Source organism: Temnothorax nylanderi, unplaced genomic scaffold (assembly GCF_030848795.1).
Source record: "Temnothorax nylanderi isolate EJ_2023f unplaced genomic scaffold, tnyl_v1.0 TNYL_tig0280_pilon, whole genome shotgun sequence".
In the NCBI taxonomy this organism is placed as follows: Eukaryota; Metazoa; Arthropoda; class Insecta; order Hymenoptera; family Formicidae; genus Temnothorax; species Temnothorax nylanderi.
The window spans coordinates 74,278-89,519 of NW_027249342.1; the positions used below are offsets into that span (position 1 = coordinate 74,278).

A 15,242-nucleotide genomic window follows, 5' to 3' on the forward strand; every position below is an offset into this window, starting at 1 on the left:
ATGGCCTCCGTAGCTGGCCGTTGAGAAATGTTACCATCAAGGAAGTAAGATTACGGAAATTGCGCTCTCTTTCCGTTCGCATAGCTGGCTTCCCCTTACTCGAGAGAAACCGTGCAATCTCTGTACGCGCGTTCCTATATACTCTTGAATATGATTTGCCCGAGGCAAATATTCGATATTATTTCTTCTAGCAACCTTGACTGTGGCATGATCTACCTTGTACGTCGGGTAAAGAAACCTGACCGGTATGCTAAACAAACATCTGACTTTACCTTTAGAATATAATGTCTGCATATGATTTATGCAACTGTACGCTTAATATTGACCTCTTGAACGTGACTTTATATTATAATTGCTCAATTCGCGAATAAATTATGTTTTAATATAAGTAAAATAAAAATTTGTGTTTTAATATAATTGAATAATTTTAATATAATTAAAATAGCGATTATACGTAACAACAATGTGATAAAATTAGAAAGCGAGCACTCGAAGATCTTTAAATCTATCAATCGTTTTTGAGTGCGTATCTATCGTGTAGTAGTCTCGTATAATTAAACGAGTATGTAAAAAAATAACAAGTATCATTTCATGCACTTAAGTATTCCCCGATATTCGACTGTGTAATCCTTAAGTAGATAATAAGCTTCCTCGTACACCTGACTTGTGTGGACCCGTAACAGTCATAATAACTAGTTGAGATACTTTCACATGTCGCCTAGTAACATTGTAACATGTTCCGCCTAGTTTCACAGGAAGTGGCTAAGAATCGGTTTATACCGTAGCGGTTATGATAACTCGCAATATCTTCGCAAGTGCATTACGTAAGAAAATTCAACAAGCCGGTTTCATAGACGTTTAAATTGATAATTTATTTCTTGTCGCCATGATTGCGCAATGCGCTTAAAACCGTAGAGACAAACAAGTAGTTAAGAATAAACATGATACACTCAGAAAAATCATTTTCACTTGCCGTAGAATAAAGCTCAACTTCAAACAAATACTCTCATGCAAACGCAAAGGATAAGGTAACGCTGGTTTTTATAAAACGTCGAGTTAATAATTTAATGTTTATTCTGCTAAGACAGCACAGTGTAAAAAAAGAAACATAATCATTATATACAAGAGTATCGTTAATATCGATTGACGTCAGACTATCGTCAATGATGCAGGTCGAAGCTGATTTCATGACCGCCACCGTATCCGCCGCCGAATCCGCCGCCGAAGCCGCCTCCGCCGAGACCGCCTCCATGACCGTGCTCGTGCACAAGGACTGGATATGATTCCTTAACGACGACCGGAACTTTGACTGGGTAGGGCACTTCCTTGTGCACGGGGTACGGTACTTTAACAGGTACGCTATAGGGAACAGGCACCTTCACGGGCACCTTAACGGGCACCTTGAAGGGTACTGGGACCGGTTTCTCCACGGGAACGTGTACAGTCTTCTCTACATGGACTGGATAAGGCTTTGGTACGTGGTACGGTATCGGATTGTCCACTGGAACCTTCACCGGTACGTGTACAGGTACTGGTACATTTCTCTCGACGGTGTAGGGCACCGGAACTGGCACTGAGACCTCGCGATGGATCGTGATGCCGGAGATTCGTCCACCGTCGCCGCCGCCGCCGCCGCCGCCGCCTCCTCCAAGACCGCCACCAAATCCTCCGCCGAAATCACCACCGCCGAAGCCACCGAAATCGTGCCCACCAAAACCACCGCCGCCACCAAAGCCACCGCCATGACCCAGACTCAGTTCCAGTCCGCGCTTGCTCTTGGCATCCTTTGAGTCGACAGCCCCTTTGCTGTCGGACTTCTTGGTCTCAGTGGCCAGAGCCACCGTCGCCACAAGGGCGAGGAGCACGAGGATCTGTGAATAAACGTGTGTTAATTGCGGTCCTTCATGGTCAAGGCTTAGATTAGCTTGGTTAACTTGGGAAGCTTTGAAGGTCTCGCTAAAGTTAATAAAAATTTTACGCATGTTATTTAACAGACGATTTGACAACACAAGAAATGCAAATAAAGGGAATGAGACGCAATATATAGCAAAGTTCAATGATAGTCAGTTATGAACATCAAACATTGACAAACTTTGCGAGATACAAGCGTAATTGGTATATAATATCTTATTGTATTCTATGTAAATTTATTGAGATTTCACTCGTGTAAAAAAAAAAACAAGGAATCACACTATAATCTCTATACGATTCTAACACTGTATATGACGGTGTGAGAAACGCAACACCATGATCTCACACTGCCAATACTAAATCCCGACGCGTTCATACATCGCGCATAATTCCGTGCATAATCCTCCGCCGCGCGAGACCCTAAAGATACCCTTGCCAGAGCCCTATGTACGCGCCGCTCTGCCAGCAGCGCAAGCTCACCTGCGAAGTGCTCATAGTAGCCTTCGGGAGTGCACACTGAAGTTGCATCGTACCAATCAGCGGCATATATACCGGCACTTTCGCCGTGCTCGCTGGCCCACTCCCCGGAAAATCGCTCGTCCAACGCCGGAACGCCGGCTTTAAGGTGGACCGATTGTGCCGCCATCCCGCACAAAACCGTTCGGCATTAAGCCGTTTTCCCACGGGCTACCCGTCCGGGTGAGGTTGATTACTGATGCCCGGATACGAGCCGCGTAACGTCGCCGCCCCGTCAATTCCAACTAGCTTCAATCGCTATCCCCTCACCAAGGAAGAGCCGCGATTCAAGACTCCGGAATTGATCCGGACTCTTTCCCGTGCTTGGTCCTAATCCGCACTTTCTTTCTTTCTTTCACCTCAACATTAGAAACGTTATGGGCATGCTAGACTTGTTCATTTTTTTGTTTGCGCCTCGCGTAAATTTTATCGGACATAATAACAATCGTAGCTCTCAACGCATTACGCAATGTACCGCTATTCGCCATAGACAGAGACAATTAGGAAATTCTTGGATGACAAGAACCAATTAAGTAATATGTAAGTTGGTGTACAATTACCAAGTGTGACTCGTACGAGCCAAAATATAATTTCAAAAAATTGTTCAAAATATTAATATATTATTTGTTTTAAATATATTATTTATTTAAAATATTTGGTACAATATTATTATTATTGCGAAAGTCTCAGGGAAGTTGTAATAGACATAACAGGTTCCAATGCCCATGCTTTCGCCCGAGAAATAAGTGGATGTAATATGATGGAGGACGTTCGAATTAATCTGACAGCGCGCAATTGACTACAATCTTAAATTTAGTTCTACGATCTCGGCGGTCGTTCGCGCGTATGCAGACTTTCGAGAAACATTTTATTGGCACTCATAGAGTGCCGTTCGAGACATAACTCCTTTTGATACACTCAGGCAATGTTCATCAGGCAATTAACTGCTGTGACTTAAAAGAAACTTTTTGATATCGCATAATTTTCGTGAAAATTAAGCTGCGTTATACCACTTGGAAGAACGGAACTTACGTTCGCGTGCAGAAATCGAAATCTTCCTCAATTAATCTACGACCGACTTTACGAGCAAACTCGATTTCGACGGCTTGCGCCGTAAATCTAAGAAGATTCATAAGCGTGACAAAATCCATAGTGTGAAACGACGTACGTACAAAACGGTGCAACGATTCGACTTTCTCCGTGTGACAAGCGCGTTATATATCCCGGCACCATGCTCAATGGTTATTTAATTAAAAAATAAATTCGCAATACACGAAGGAAGTTGCAAAAATAAAATTACAACGCCTAATAATAATGCGCGGTCGATGATACACACATTTATAACTGTGAAAGAGACGACGCGAAAATTTGTATTTCGACACACTATGGCACAATCAACTCGCTATTGTTGTTTTTTCTCTCAATCACTTTCGCCAAGTTTTACATTCTAGTAATATTTTTTAAGTAATCGAAGGTCTAAACCGGCAATCAACCGCGTCGTTCGTAACGTAACGCCTGAATCACCTGATGTCGAAATGAAGGCAATGTTTTTTTTCATTTTCCTGACACTATATGCTTTGATTTTAATATACAATTATCAGATCTTATAAAGACATACACCACCGCTTTAAGTCATTGACGCAGTAACTTTTTATTAAAACTACTTTCATAATCGATTCATGGATACTTTGGCATTAAACGTAACTTTTACTTGTATCATTCTCAAGTGACATTTTATTGGCAACTAGGTGAACCAATGTAATTCTAGGTAAACATGTTCTGATGACATCTTTGCAAAAGGTCTCACTTACAGATGATATTTTATTCGAAGATGATTAGTACGCAAGGAATACGCAATTATGGCGTTTCGTTTAATATACTGATCGTATAATTATTATGCTAGATATGATATGCATATCAAATAAATATTTACATTTCGCATAGACCATCGCAAAGTTTCAATACACTGCGAGCATTTGCATTATTCAGTAAACAGTCGTATTAATCATTTAATGCATTGGTCACAGATTTCGTTTAATAAAGATACGCTTATTACAAATTCATTTAACCGAGTTAAACTTTTATTTAATATGCTGAACTCTCTCGGCTGAAATACACGTGATAATTGGACAACTATATTGCATATGATATATTGTATATGATGTGATAATGTTCACTTCTTTCTAATTAATTATTAAAATTATAGTCTATTTTATATGCCATTACGCTTCGCTTGCTTGCATCATTAATTGAATTTCCTCTTTTCTAAGCTGCTATAACTTATTAACGAAATAATTATTTTAAAAAAAAATATACGATAATATCTTCAATGCGCAATTCGCGTATTTTTGAACATTCTAGTTTAAGAAATAAAAATAAAATAGGAGTGAAAGAGAGAGTCGAATATCAGTTTCTTATTCAACCGTTTCTTTGGCAGCCCAATAAAGCATTTTATATTCAGTACAATCCTTTTAGATTAGCCTACTTATAATTTCACTTATAAGCGTCCATGACTTACGCAACAAGCAGTTTTTGCCACCGATACCTACGTTCTTTTTAAATGGCCAGCTTGTATTTTAATGATTAAACTGCGTCTTATCTTATTTATAGGAGTAATACGTAAACACTTCTATTTGTGCGTAATTTCATAATTAAAAAAATTGCAAAATTTTGCAATATTCCAAAGATTGGTAAATATTCATGAAATTAACCATGCGTAAAGTATATTTGCTTACTAATCGCGTTACCGAAACACGCACAGTGAAAAAAAATAAATCAAATACAAGCAAATGTGAAAATTCGTGAACCTACAATCGCCGTTAGACACGCCAGACGTGTATCAAAATATCCATACCTTCGAAGAGACTTCAAGAGACTAAGACTACCTCGAGACCAGAAAACTGAAATTCTCTTTTATCTCTTATCCTAGATAGAGAGATGAAAGAGAATTGCACAAATTATGTTTGTGTTCGATGGGCGATGGAAGTTGGAAGGGCGTAACTAGAAAACGGCTTGATAAACACCTTGAGCGAGAACATCTATCCATATATTCATGAGAGCCGCGGTCTGGTCGACTCCAAAGCCTTTCCCATTATTGCATAAGGTTACGCTTGCGGTCGGTGAAGCAGAAATGCAGACTACGCGAAAATCCCGCTGCCGACGACGTCCGCCCGCACTGCCGTCTCGTAACGCGCGAGAATCCACTGGTGCACTTAGGGCGCATTTATACGCCACCGTTGCCACCCTCTCTGCGGTCTAAAGTTCAAGCAACTCAAACTTCGAGAAAAAAAAATTTTTGCGGAGATAAGGGTCGCCAATTGAAAGTTCGCGTCACGGTTTCTCAAGGATGGCTTCGGAGATGGCTTCCTGCAAAATCAATTTGCGTTTACGTGGACGAGACCATCACTTGAAAAAATACCACGTTGATTAAATTAATGACGTTGTCTCTACGATTCTAATGAACTTTGGCAGGGGAAAGGTACATCAGATGCAGACATTTAAGTTGACATTAGACACAGGCGCAAAGGATTAATCTGCATATGGCGCACATAAGCTCGGTTTTGCGTCACGTATGAGATCAAAAGCGGTTTTAGCGGTTTTGTGAAAAAGCGAGATTTGTAGAGAGGAAGTAAGCGATGTGTCAAAATTTACATAATTGCGGCCTCATATCGGGAGATTGGTAGAAAGTGTACGATCACCGGGATCGCCACCTTCAATACGCGAGCACGTATCGTTTGCATTATATCCGGCAAATATAATCAGCCAGCTTACTTCACGAAGTTCCGTATACGTAATGTTACTACAATCGTTCGAACAGAAAAGAAAAAAAAACAGGCTGAAGTTTTCACCGCGATAGATTTAATCTGGTATTCATATAGCGAGTAGGCTCAACAGTTTCCTGACGTTATTCTTGCTGCAGGAAGACTTTCGAGCAAATAACTTCGCAATTAAAATCGCGGGCTCGCTACATGTAATTCAGAACATATAATAACATTTTGCGCAAAGCCACTTATGACACAATAAGTGCACAGAGAAGTTTAACCTGGGAAAGAACTAACTTTAGCGTTACGTACGTTACGCATACCATGCATCGCGACGAACAAGAACGTCTGCAATAACCACATAAAAGTTATACCTGTCGTGATAGGATCGTTTCAATCGCACATTGTTCAATATTAACATATCAAATCTACATATTATTTTCAAATGTAACATTTTATATTACGTTAATACTATAAATGTTGTATATGTATTTAGTAATGTAATTAGTGCGTATATAACATTGATTTATTAATATAAATGTTATAAATAAATAGCATTAATTTACTACATAATATATGTTATGCAGACATGCAATATACATTGAAATAAGTTCACAGCAATCGGTAATTTTCGATCGATTTATATGGGTCAGTCGCTGCTGCTCGATAAAAACATATATAGCCGGTTTAGAGTAGAAATAACCGTGGAAAATTAGCCATCTCGGCACCAACGCGTGTCATTAGTTTTGAATTCAATGAATTAGACTTGCGGCTTCAGAAATTAATGGCTAGTCGTCACGCGCGCTCGCGCAATTGTCGATTAGCCAGGAGCGATGTTTCAGCTAATTAACGCTCACCACTACGTGGCATTCTATGGCAAAAATTTTTTCATTATCACTAAATGGCTCAACGTACAATAAATATACCTTCCAAAAGAACTTTTCGAGTATAATTTTCGCAGCAAATACATTAAAGAAAATAGTTTTCAATAAGTCGCTACCGAGACAACTCTTATAAGAAACAAAATTCTCGAAAGAAAGCTGATGTTTCCGATGCGCCCGAAATCATCAATTGTCAGATTTCGGGATCGTGTCGAAAAACAGCACCGCGAGCAGATTGCGGTCTCTAGTGAATCACTATAAATTCATCGAAAACGATTTAATCCCCGGGTATAGGTCAAGTGGAAACTATCGTATACATCGCCCCCTCGATTTTCGCTGCGGTTCGATCGACGGTCAATCAAGAGGGAGGGGAACACTCGGCCTCTCTCGAAACATGCTCCTATCCGGCTAGAAGTCAAATCAATATTTTCGGATTCAAATATGGAAATCCAAATTCAGATGTATGGAAATTTATTCGTACCGATAACCCTGATAAACCATGGATACGCGAGTATTCTAATACCCTTCGAACCGAGATCGAGGTACAAAGTCATTCCGAGATTAACTGTGCCCGTGGGAACTACGCGTGATAAACCAAAAATCGCCATTATACATTGAGCGAAACCAGGTTTCTACGTTTCACAGCGAAAAACCATTTCCGGTATGCAAGAATTTTATCCGATCGCGTTAACGAGTTCCAACAACTTCTTATTAAAGCGGCGACAGTAGCGGCCAACGTCTTCAAATCATTCTCTTTAATTTCACGGTTGGTGCCGACGGCTATCTTCTTCTTGGCGACAAATGTCGCGGCATACGAAACTGTAGAAAAGAGATAATACGTTGAACATGCTATGACTATGGAAATGAGGCGAGTATATTAAATTCGAACAAGTTGAGACTGAATGCAAATGTTTCAACGCATTCATATATCCGTACGGTATGAAGAGGAAAAAGAAACAAGTAAGAAAGAACACTTCCATGTTGTCGAAAAATTTCAATTCTCTCTTCTCGCATTAATTAAGCTTTTAATATTTATGAAGCTCTCCGAAGCACAGAATACAGAAGAGTATCAATCAAAGTACATTAATGAAAGATCAATGTGTAATATTGTTTATCGCTGTAGTTTATTTTAATGTGTCTGTTTTGTAATTAATATCTTTATAATGCGTAATTACAAAATAAATTGATAGTGAAGTTACTAATTAAAATATAAAGAATTACGTAAACAGTTTTTTTCTCATAAAGGAAATATGTAAAAAATTGCTAAATATTTTACGTATCAAGCACATATTTTTATTAAGTATTAAAACATTCTAAGAAAAAGTAATATATCACGTATATATACCTACATTAATAAAATATAATAAACTTGATTTCATAAATAATGTTTCAAATTTGATAAAAGTAGAGAAAATATGACTGTTAAAATAAAAATTAATTTGATAATAATTAAAAGATTTTATCTGTGGATGATTTAGGTATATTTATCTTCGTTTACTCATATGCATTGCCATCGACGAGCAAAGTTTACGCAAGAAATTCACGCAAGCGTATCAAGCATGAAAATCTTTTTCGATTTTTGTTACAGAAACGCGTTTCTGTTTCGAATTAAACGAACTCGAAAACGCGGCGAGACGGTTAAGAAAAAAAAAAACAAAGAGAAAACAGACGCGAAGACAAAGGGAGACGAAGAAAAGCGTCGTCCACGACGGCGCGTTGTCTTCCTTTCCTCCTAACTTCCTACCCGCCGACAATTTCATCGGCACGCTCGAGTTGCCCAGCGGACACACCGTTGCGTCCCCTATAAAAGCGAGGGTAGACCATGACGGTACCAGTGTGCTCACTGCCGACCAACATGAACAGCACCGACAAGCTAAAAGTGAGTAGCTCCAATAAGATAGCCGCTCGAATCGCTTGTAGAAGTACGATCCGCACTTATTACGAGTCTGCAATAGTCTGTTGTAGGCGCAGTCTCTCATTTCCAAGCGATAACCGGTTTTTCTAACAACTATGAATAGCCTTGAAGGCAAATTTTGACTTGCGAACTTCCATGTACCAATCTCGAAATCATTCAAGGTTCCGAAATTGAATACGTCGTTCCTTTTGAAACCATTATCAAAACATACACTGAGAAAAAAATTTTCTGCATTTTAGTAAATATTAGTTTGCATATAACTGTAACTCCATTTATTAAAATAAAGAAATTTTTCCTTTTTATCAGTATATTTTTTCTCAGTGAATACACATATATTAATAAAGAGAACATTTTTCTTCATTTTAGTAAATGGAGTCACAGTTGTATGCAACCTAATATTTACTAAAAAATTTTTTCTCAGTGTAGATCACATTTCCAAAAATTTCAACAGTATTATACAGTATAATTACAACTCCAAATTTATCTAACAATTCCGTTTTGTTTTAAAATTTTTCGATATCTAATTTTAAACATTTCTTTAAAATATTTTTCAAAATTTAAAAGTTTTTAAAAATACGATAAATACTCTTAATATCCAAACATTGCTTTTAAAGAAATTGCGATTAAAAAATGTTAACATCCATCGATATGTATTATCTCGTTAAATACTAATACCAATCTCGAACAAATTACTGTAATAATGCAATATGACAATACAGAACCTCTCACCAAGTTTCGCAAACATTCATTAGTTCCGCAATACATTATCAAAGTAAATTGCAGTGAAGCTTATACAATCTCATACATGCTCCGTAAATCACACGACCACATTTATCGAACGATTTATAAAATCAAAGAGATTCATCGTTTCTTCGCTTCCGGCAGGTAATACTCCTGTGCGGCCTAGTATTATCGGTCGTAGCCGAGGAGGCGAAAAAGACCGAGTCTAGCGCTAAGCCCAAGGATGAAAAGTCGAAGCGCGGATTGGAGCTGAGCCTAGGTGATCACGGTGGTTTCGGAGGCGGTCTGGGCGGTTTCGATGGCCATGATTTAGGCGGTGGATTCGGAGGCGGTCTGGGCGGTGGCGAAATAATCTCCCATGATCACATCAAGGCGGTGACAGTCACGAAGCACGTACCAGTACCGCATCCCTATCCGGTGGAGGTCACGAAGCACGTGCCCTACACGGTGAAGGTGCCGGTCAAAGTGCCCGTCGACCGTCCCTATCCGGTCCACGTACCACAACCCTATCCCGTGGAGGTCACGAAGCACGTTCCCTACACAGTGGAGAAGCCAGTGCCCTACCCGGTCAAAGTACCCGTGAAGGTGCCCGTGAAGGTCCCCTATCCAGTCAAGGTACCAGTCAAGGTCCCCGTCGAAGTGGCGAAACCAGTGCCCTATCCGGTCAAGGTACCTGTAGTCGTCAAAGAGGCTTATCCCGTGCTCGTTAAGGGTCACGACGACGGCGGTTTCGGCGGCGGTTTCGGCGGCGGTGACTTTGGCGGTGGATTTGGCGGCCACGATTTTGGCGGTCATGATTTCGGCGGATTTGGACATTGAGAAAATAAGCGCGAGAAGAAGCGAAGACTTTCATCGTCTTCCCTTTTGTTTGACGGCTCGCGACCCAGGAGACCAGGAGATCTATTCGAGGGATTGATCGTCGAAGGATCGAGGAGTTGACCGGCAAACCTGCCACATCGTTCTAATAGAAGTCAATGCGCAAATATTGTATTCTTCGCGATCCTATCCTCGAATTGTACTATACACCCCGTAAATGTAAAAATGAATAAAGTATTTTTTTTTACGTAACGATTGCATGCTTACGAAACACTCGAATGATGTTGGGAGGGCTGAAGAGGAAGCAGCAGAGAGAGACGTATTAGCCGGACACGTTATGCGATTATGAGGAATTGCGAGGAAACTTTCACTCCTTGATATTACGCGAGTTGCACCAAGAAAGGTACACCTGTTTCACCATAAGAGGCATATATGTACCGCATAGAAAAAGCGTCTCTTGTAGGGATCGTTAAAGTAAACGGGCGGCCGGCGGAAGGGGAAAGCGTAAGACGTAAATGTCAGAGTGTGCGAAAAGCCCGGAATAAATATCTGCGAATATCCTCTCGCCTCTCTCCCTGGGAGATTAATCTTGCGGACACACTTTCGACACACGCATCACGCGCTATCGTGCGCGACGTATGCACGCCTTGCGCCACAAAGAATCGCCTGGCGCGACCAAGTCGTTAAGCCGTCAATTGCGTCGTTTGATTTTTCAGGGCTACACCGATCGTTCGGCGATCCATTCCTGGGGACGCAGTGGGAAGTGTGTAAAAATCGGAAAGGGCTGTTGCCAAACAGTCGCGCGATTTCGAAACGCCATTTACGCGCAAACGCGTTTACGACATCTGTCCGATATTATCAAAATTTATGGTCAGATATATCGGTGTCTTTTTTAGATAGTTGCTTTTTCATGCAAGTTTAGCCTAATTATGCGTAACGTGTTCCGAAATACGTGATTTTTTAAATTCTATCACACATACCTATGCAAATATTTCTTATGTAAATTGGTATGGAGGTAGTTAAATAAATGCTTTCAATATACGCATCAGAAGCAGCCTATCAATTGCAAAATATTAAGCCTATCATTTTATTTAATATCATATTTTGTCGATTAATCATAAACATGCTCGTGCTCCCGAGATATCTGAGAAATTCGCATAAATTATATACAAACGACGGTAAATCAACTGTGTTATAGGCAATCTTGCGGTTTGTGCATTTCTCAATTTAATAGCTTGATCGGTAATCTAATTAGACAGTTCTATGCGAGATATAACTAGATTACTCTGAACGTAATTGGCATCGTTGGAATTAATAGACTTCCTCGCATTCTTTTCCATAAAAGTTACCGTAGGCAAATAATGTTGCCGCTAGTTTCGCTTTTACATTTCCAGGTTTGTATCGTCTCCAAACTTTCCCGTACGATAGGTTGTGTCCATCTTACGCATATAGCTAAGATAACTTTGCGATAATAGGAGGTAGACCTAATTATCTCCTAATTACGGTTATAGACTGGTACGTCGACTATGCAAGTTCCTCCACCTACGTGCATCTTATGTACCATTATGTACATCTTGCGGCGGCATGATTCGTCCGGACGATAGTATGTCTCTCGTTAATACGCGGTTACATACCGCGTAAACCGAAACCGAGCCGGCTCGAGAGACACGAGCCACACGAGAGATATTCAACGTCGCCGACATCGTCATCGACATCGTTCTCGCGGCTCTCCTCCTTTTCCCCGGCGCTTTACTTTCATCGTCTCGATATCGTATGATCGGATAGAACGTCGTTTCACCACACCCTGGACTCATTTCCGCATGCTGAGTCCGCTTCCGCTGCACATACTAGGCTAGAAACTGAAAGCGACTGCAGACTTGCGCGACGGGCACACGAGCGATCTTAAAATCCAAGGAAGTTGGCTCCTGGGATGAGGGAGACCGTCACGCTTGCGTTACATAATATGCATCGCTCGCACGCCCGATGCAATTTGGCGAAATTATGGGTAGCAACAGCGGTATGCCTTTGTTTAGGTGCCGCAGGGAGCGATACTTTCGTTATAGGTGAACTATACCATTATTACGGTCGCGAAAATCAATTGGTCATGGGACAGCAACACGTTCAATATCGCCTATATAATCGATTAGATAAACGTCAAACTGATAAACATTATTCTATCTGAGATGGTATAGACGTCAAGTGAAGCCTCGACTAAATTTATCTTTTTACAAGTGTGCAAAAGTGTTACACGCTGATCGAGACACGCACAGTCGGTCGATGAGCAAATCCCGAGTTATCTAACACGCTGCGTGCCAGGTAATCATAGTTAATAGCCTAGGAAGTTCGCGTAAAAGGGAAGAGAGATTTCTTCGATTAGTCGCGAATGTGCATACAGGAATAAACTGGGATGCACATGTTACGTTTATAAACATTCGGTATAGCCCCGACGCAGGATTATATAATAAGTATATGTAAATGCATGGTGACTACGCTGTTTCGTTTAAATGTGATGCAATCCTCTTCAACAAGCGGCAGACCATTCAAGAAAAGCGCGCGATTGCTTTTTCTCGGAGATTGTAAAGGCTGTAATAGTAATCATAAAGACGTGGAGTTTCCTACCAACTATACAGATTCGAGATAAATGTACCGTTATTGAACTGTTACATTATTTTTTATCTCTCAAAATATAAAAAACACTTGAAAAATTGTCTTATATTGACTTGCCCAACATTATTATAGGATAATCCGTATCACACAAGATCTCCTGATCTAATAAATGCATTGGTTTTCTGTCATACTTATTTTAATGACGTTAAAGGTATTTCTGTTCTAATAATATTGACTTAAATTGATAAAAATTTATACATTTATGTATAATGAATACAGAGATAAAACTTATCACTGATATTTTTTTAGACAAATGGCAATACGTGAAACAAAAAGCAATACGTGAGTACATTTTTTGATAAATGTTTTTTTAAGAGGTATGGTGGGTAATATACAAATAAATCTCTATTTTTGTATGTAATACATTGGGTGATTATAAATTTTATTGAAGGCCTCCATCTCTGCCAATTTGGCAGATTTTACTACAACTAAGAACTTCGGTAGGGCTATGCAAAAATATCGTAGATTAGCTTGAATTGCGGGCCAATTAGAACCGTCCAATTATACCGATTTATTATGGTCCACACGCTCTTTTCACTCTTTAGGGTTATTACCTCCGTATTTCGGATCGATAGTGTGGCAATTTACTTGGCCGCTCGGCTAACCTCGGATTTATTACCATTTCGCACGTACAAGAATTAATGTGCAATTTCGCCATGATCAATTACTTCTAATTATAATAATAGACTGAGATCGGTTATTTTTACAGACAATTATTGCATTTATTGCAAAGAGAGAATTATGAAAGGAATATTATAATTTATGAGTTAAAAACTGAACTGTTTTTTTATTACTGATATAATAGAGATTTCATATTCATTTTATACGATTTACAATGGAAGAATATCTGTATTCCACTTTAAATGCATGAGGATATGATGTTTGCTTTGAGATAAATATTCAAATGAGAGGCCACCTGTGGTAATAATTAAGAGAAAAAATAAAAAAATGAAGTGTGTATGGGTGATTGAATTTCTATATATACATGTACACACGCATAAATATACACACATAGACGCATGATGTTAATGATTGCATAATTATTTAATTAAGTGAATTTATGGGAAGAAAAAATAATCGACGATTAATATTATTACAAAACGATGTTAATTAATTGCGTTTTTTGCAAATTTTATTCCGTTTGTATTGTATGGAACGTGCGTACACAGCAGAAGATCAAAGAAAATATATTCAACATTGTAATCGAAAAACAATCCTATAGTAAATGAAACTAGTGATATCTATTAATACCGTTAACGTTATGTACTAATTAAATTGCTATTAGGAAGTTTTTGCAATATCGTCTTTCAGATACCGTAACCATATTCACTATGTATCTGAACAATTGAAATACGGTTATCGTATCTGAAAGACGGTATTGCAAAAACTTCCTATTGAAACAGTTTTTTTCGTTTGATTATCATAGAAAGAAAAGACGCATATTTGATATTACGTTTTCTTTGATCGATATCTTGGAATTTCTTTTTTTGAGGTAATAAACTTTTACTTTGGTTACCTTATTACGAAAGTATAGTTTTACCAGTAAAACACAAACTTTCTACATTATTGATAACATCAATATTAACGTTATGTCGATCATCATTTATTCTTCTGTGCAAACAAGTGAGATTATCGAGGTACGCGATAGAAAGGATACTGGCACTCTTTTTGCACCTCGACAGAATATGTCGAGTAGTGTCATATATTTTTGCAATTCTATTAAAAATTAGACATTATAGAAATGCTATATACTTTTTTAGATTCTAGAGATATATGTCAAACCATTATTGTCTCATTAGCTGTAAATTAGCGGTAAATTTATCTTGAAATTGATGTATCAGGAAATTTTTTTTAAGATAAGACTTACAGGCGTGTTAATATTCGTGTTATCAAATTGCAATCATATATGGCAGTATCGGCGCGTTTTTACGATACACTTTTCGTGGAAGAATAAGGAAATATGACAGTCGCGAAAGTGCATAGAGCGCAACGACCATCGTTTTCTGCCTTACTCAGCCGCGTCGCATCTCCGCC

At 39.1% G+C, this 15,242-nt stretch overlaps 2 protein-coding genes and 1 long non-coding RNA gene across 3 annotated transcripts in view; 2 read left to right on the forward strand and 1 right to left on the reverse strand.

The window, feature by feature from the left end:
• Positions 1-1,056: 1,056 nt before the first annotated feature.
• Positions 1,057-6,528, reverse strand: LOC139780477 (uncharacterized). Its single transcript, XM_071719117.1, has 2 exons — positions 2,392-6,528; positions 1,057-1,871 (listed from the first exon to the last, which is right to left on the reverse strand). Exons 1-2 carry the CDS (start codon positions 2,455-2,457, stop codon positions 1,161-1,163), a joined length of 777 nt encoding a protein of 258 aa, XP_071575218.1. The 5' UTR covers positions 2,458-6,528; the 3' UTR covers positions 1,057-1,160.
• A 1,996-nt stretch (positions 6,529-8,524) lies between these two features.
• On the forward strand, positions 8,525-11,592 carry LOC139780470 (uncharacterized). The gene is made up of 2 exons (XM_071719112.1): positions 8,525-8,948; positions 9,870-11,592. Exons 1-2 carry the CDS (start codon positions 8,892-8,894, stop codon positions 10,542-10,544), a joined length of 732 nt encoding a protein of 243 aa, XP_071575213.1. The 5' UTR covers positions 8,525-8,891; the 3' UTR covers positions 10,545-11,592.
• A 731-nt stretch (positions 11,593-12,323) lies between these two features.
• Positions 12,324-15,242, forward strand: part of LOC139780472 (uncharacterized) — a 29,663-nt gene continuing 26,744 nt past the window's right edge. Inside the window, exon 1 of the long non-coding RNA XR_011720251.1 lies at positions 12,324-12,857. This is a non-coding gene — a long non-coding RNA (uncharacterized lncRNA). The remainder of the gene's footprint in view (positions 12,858-15,242) is intronic.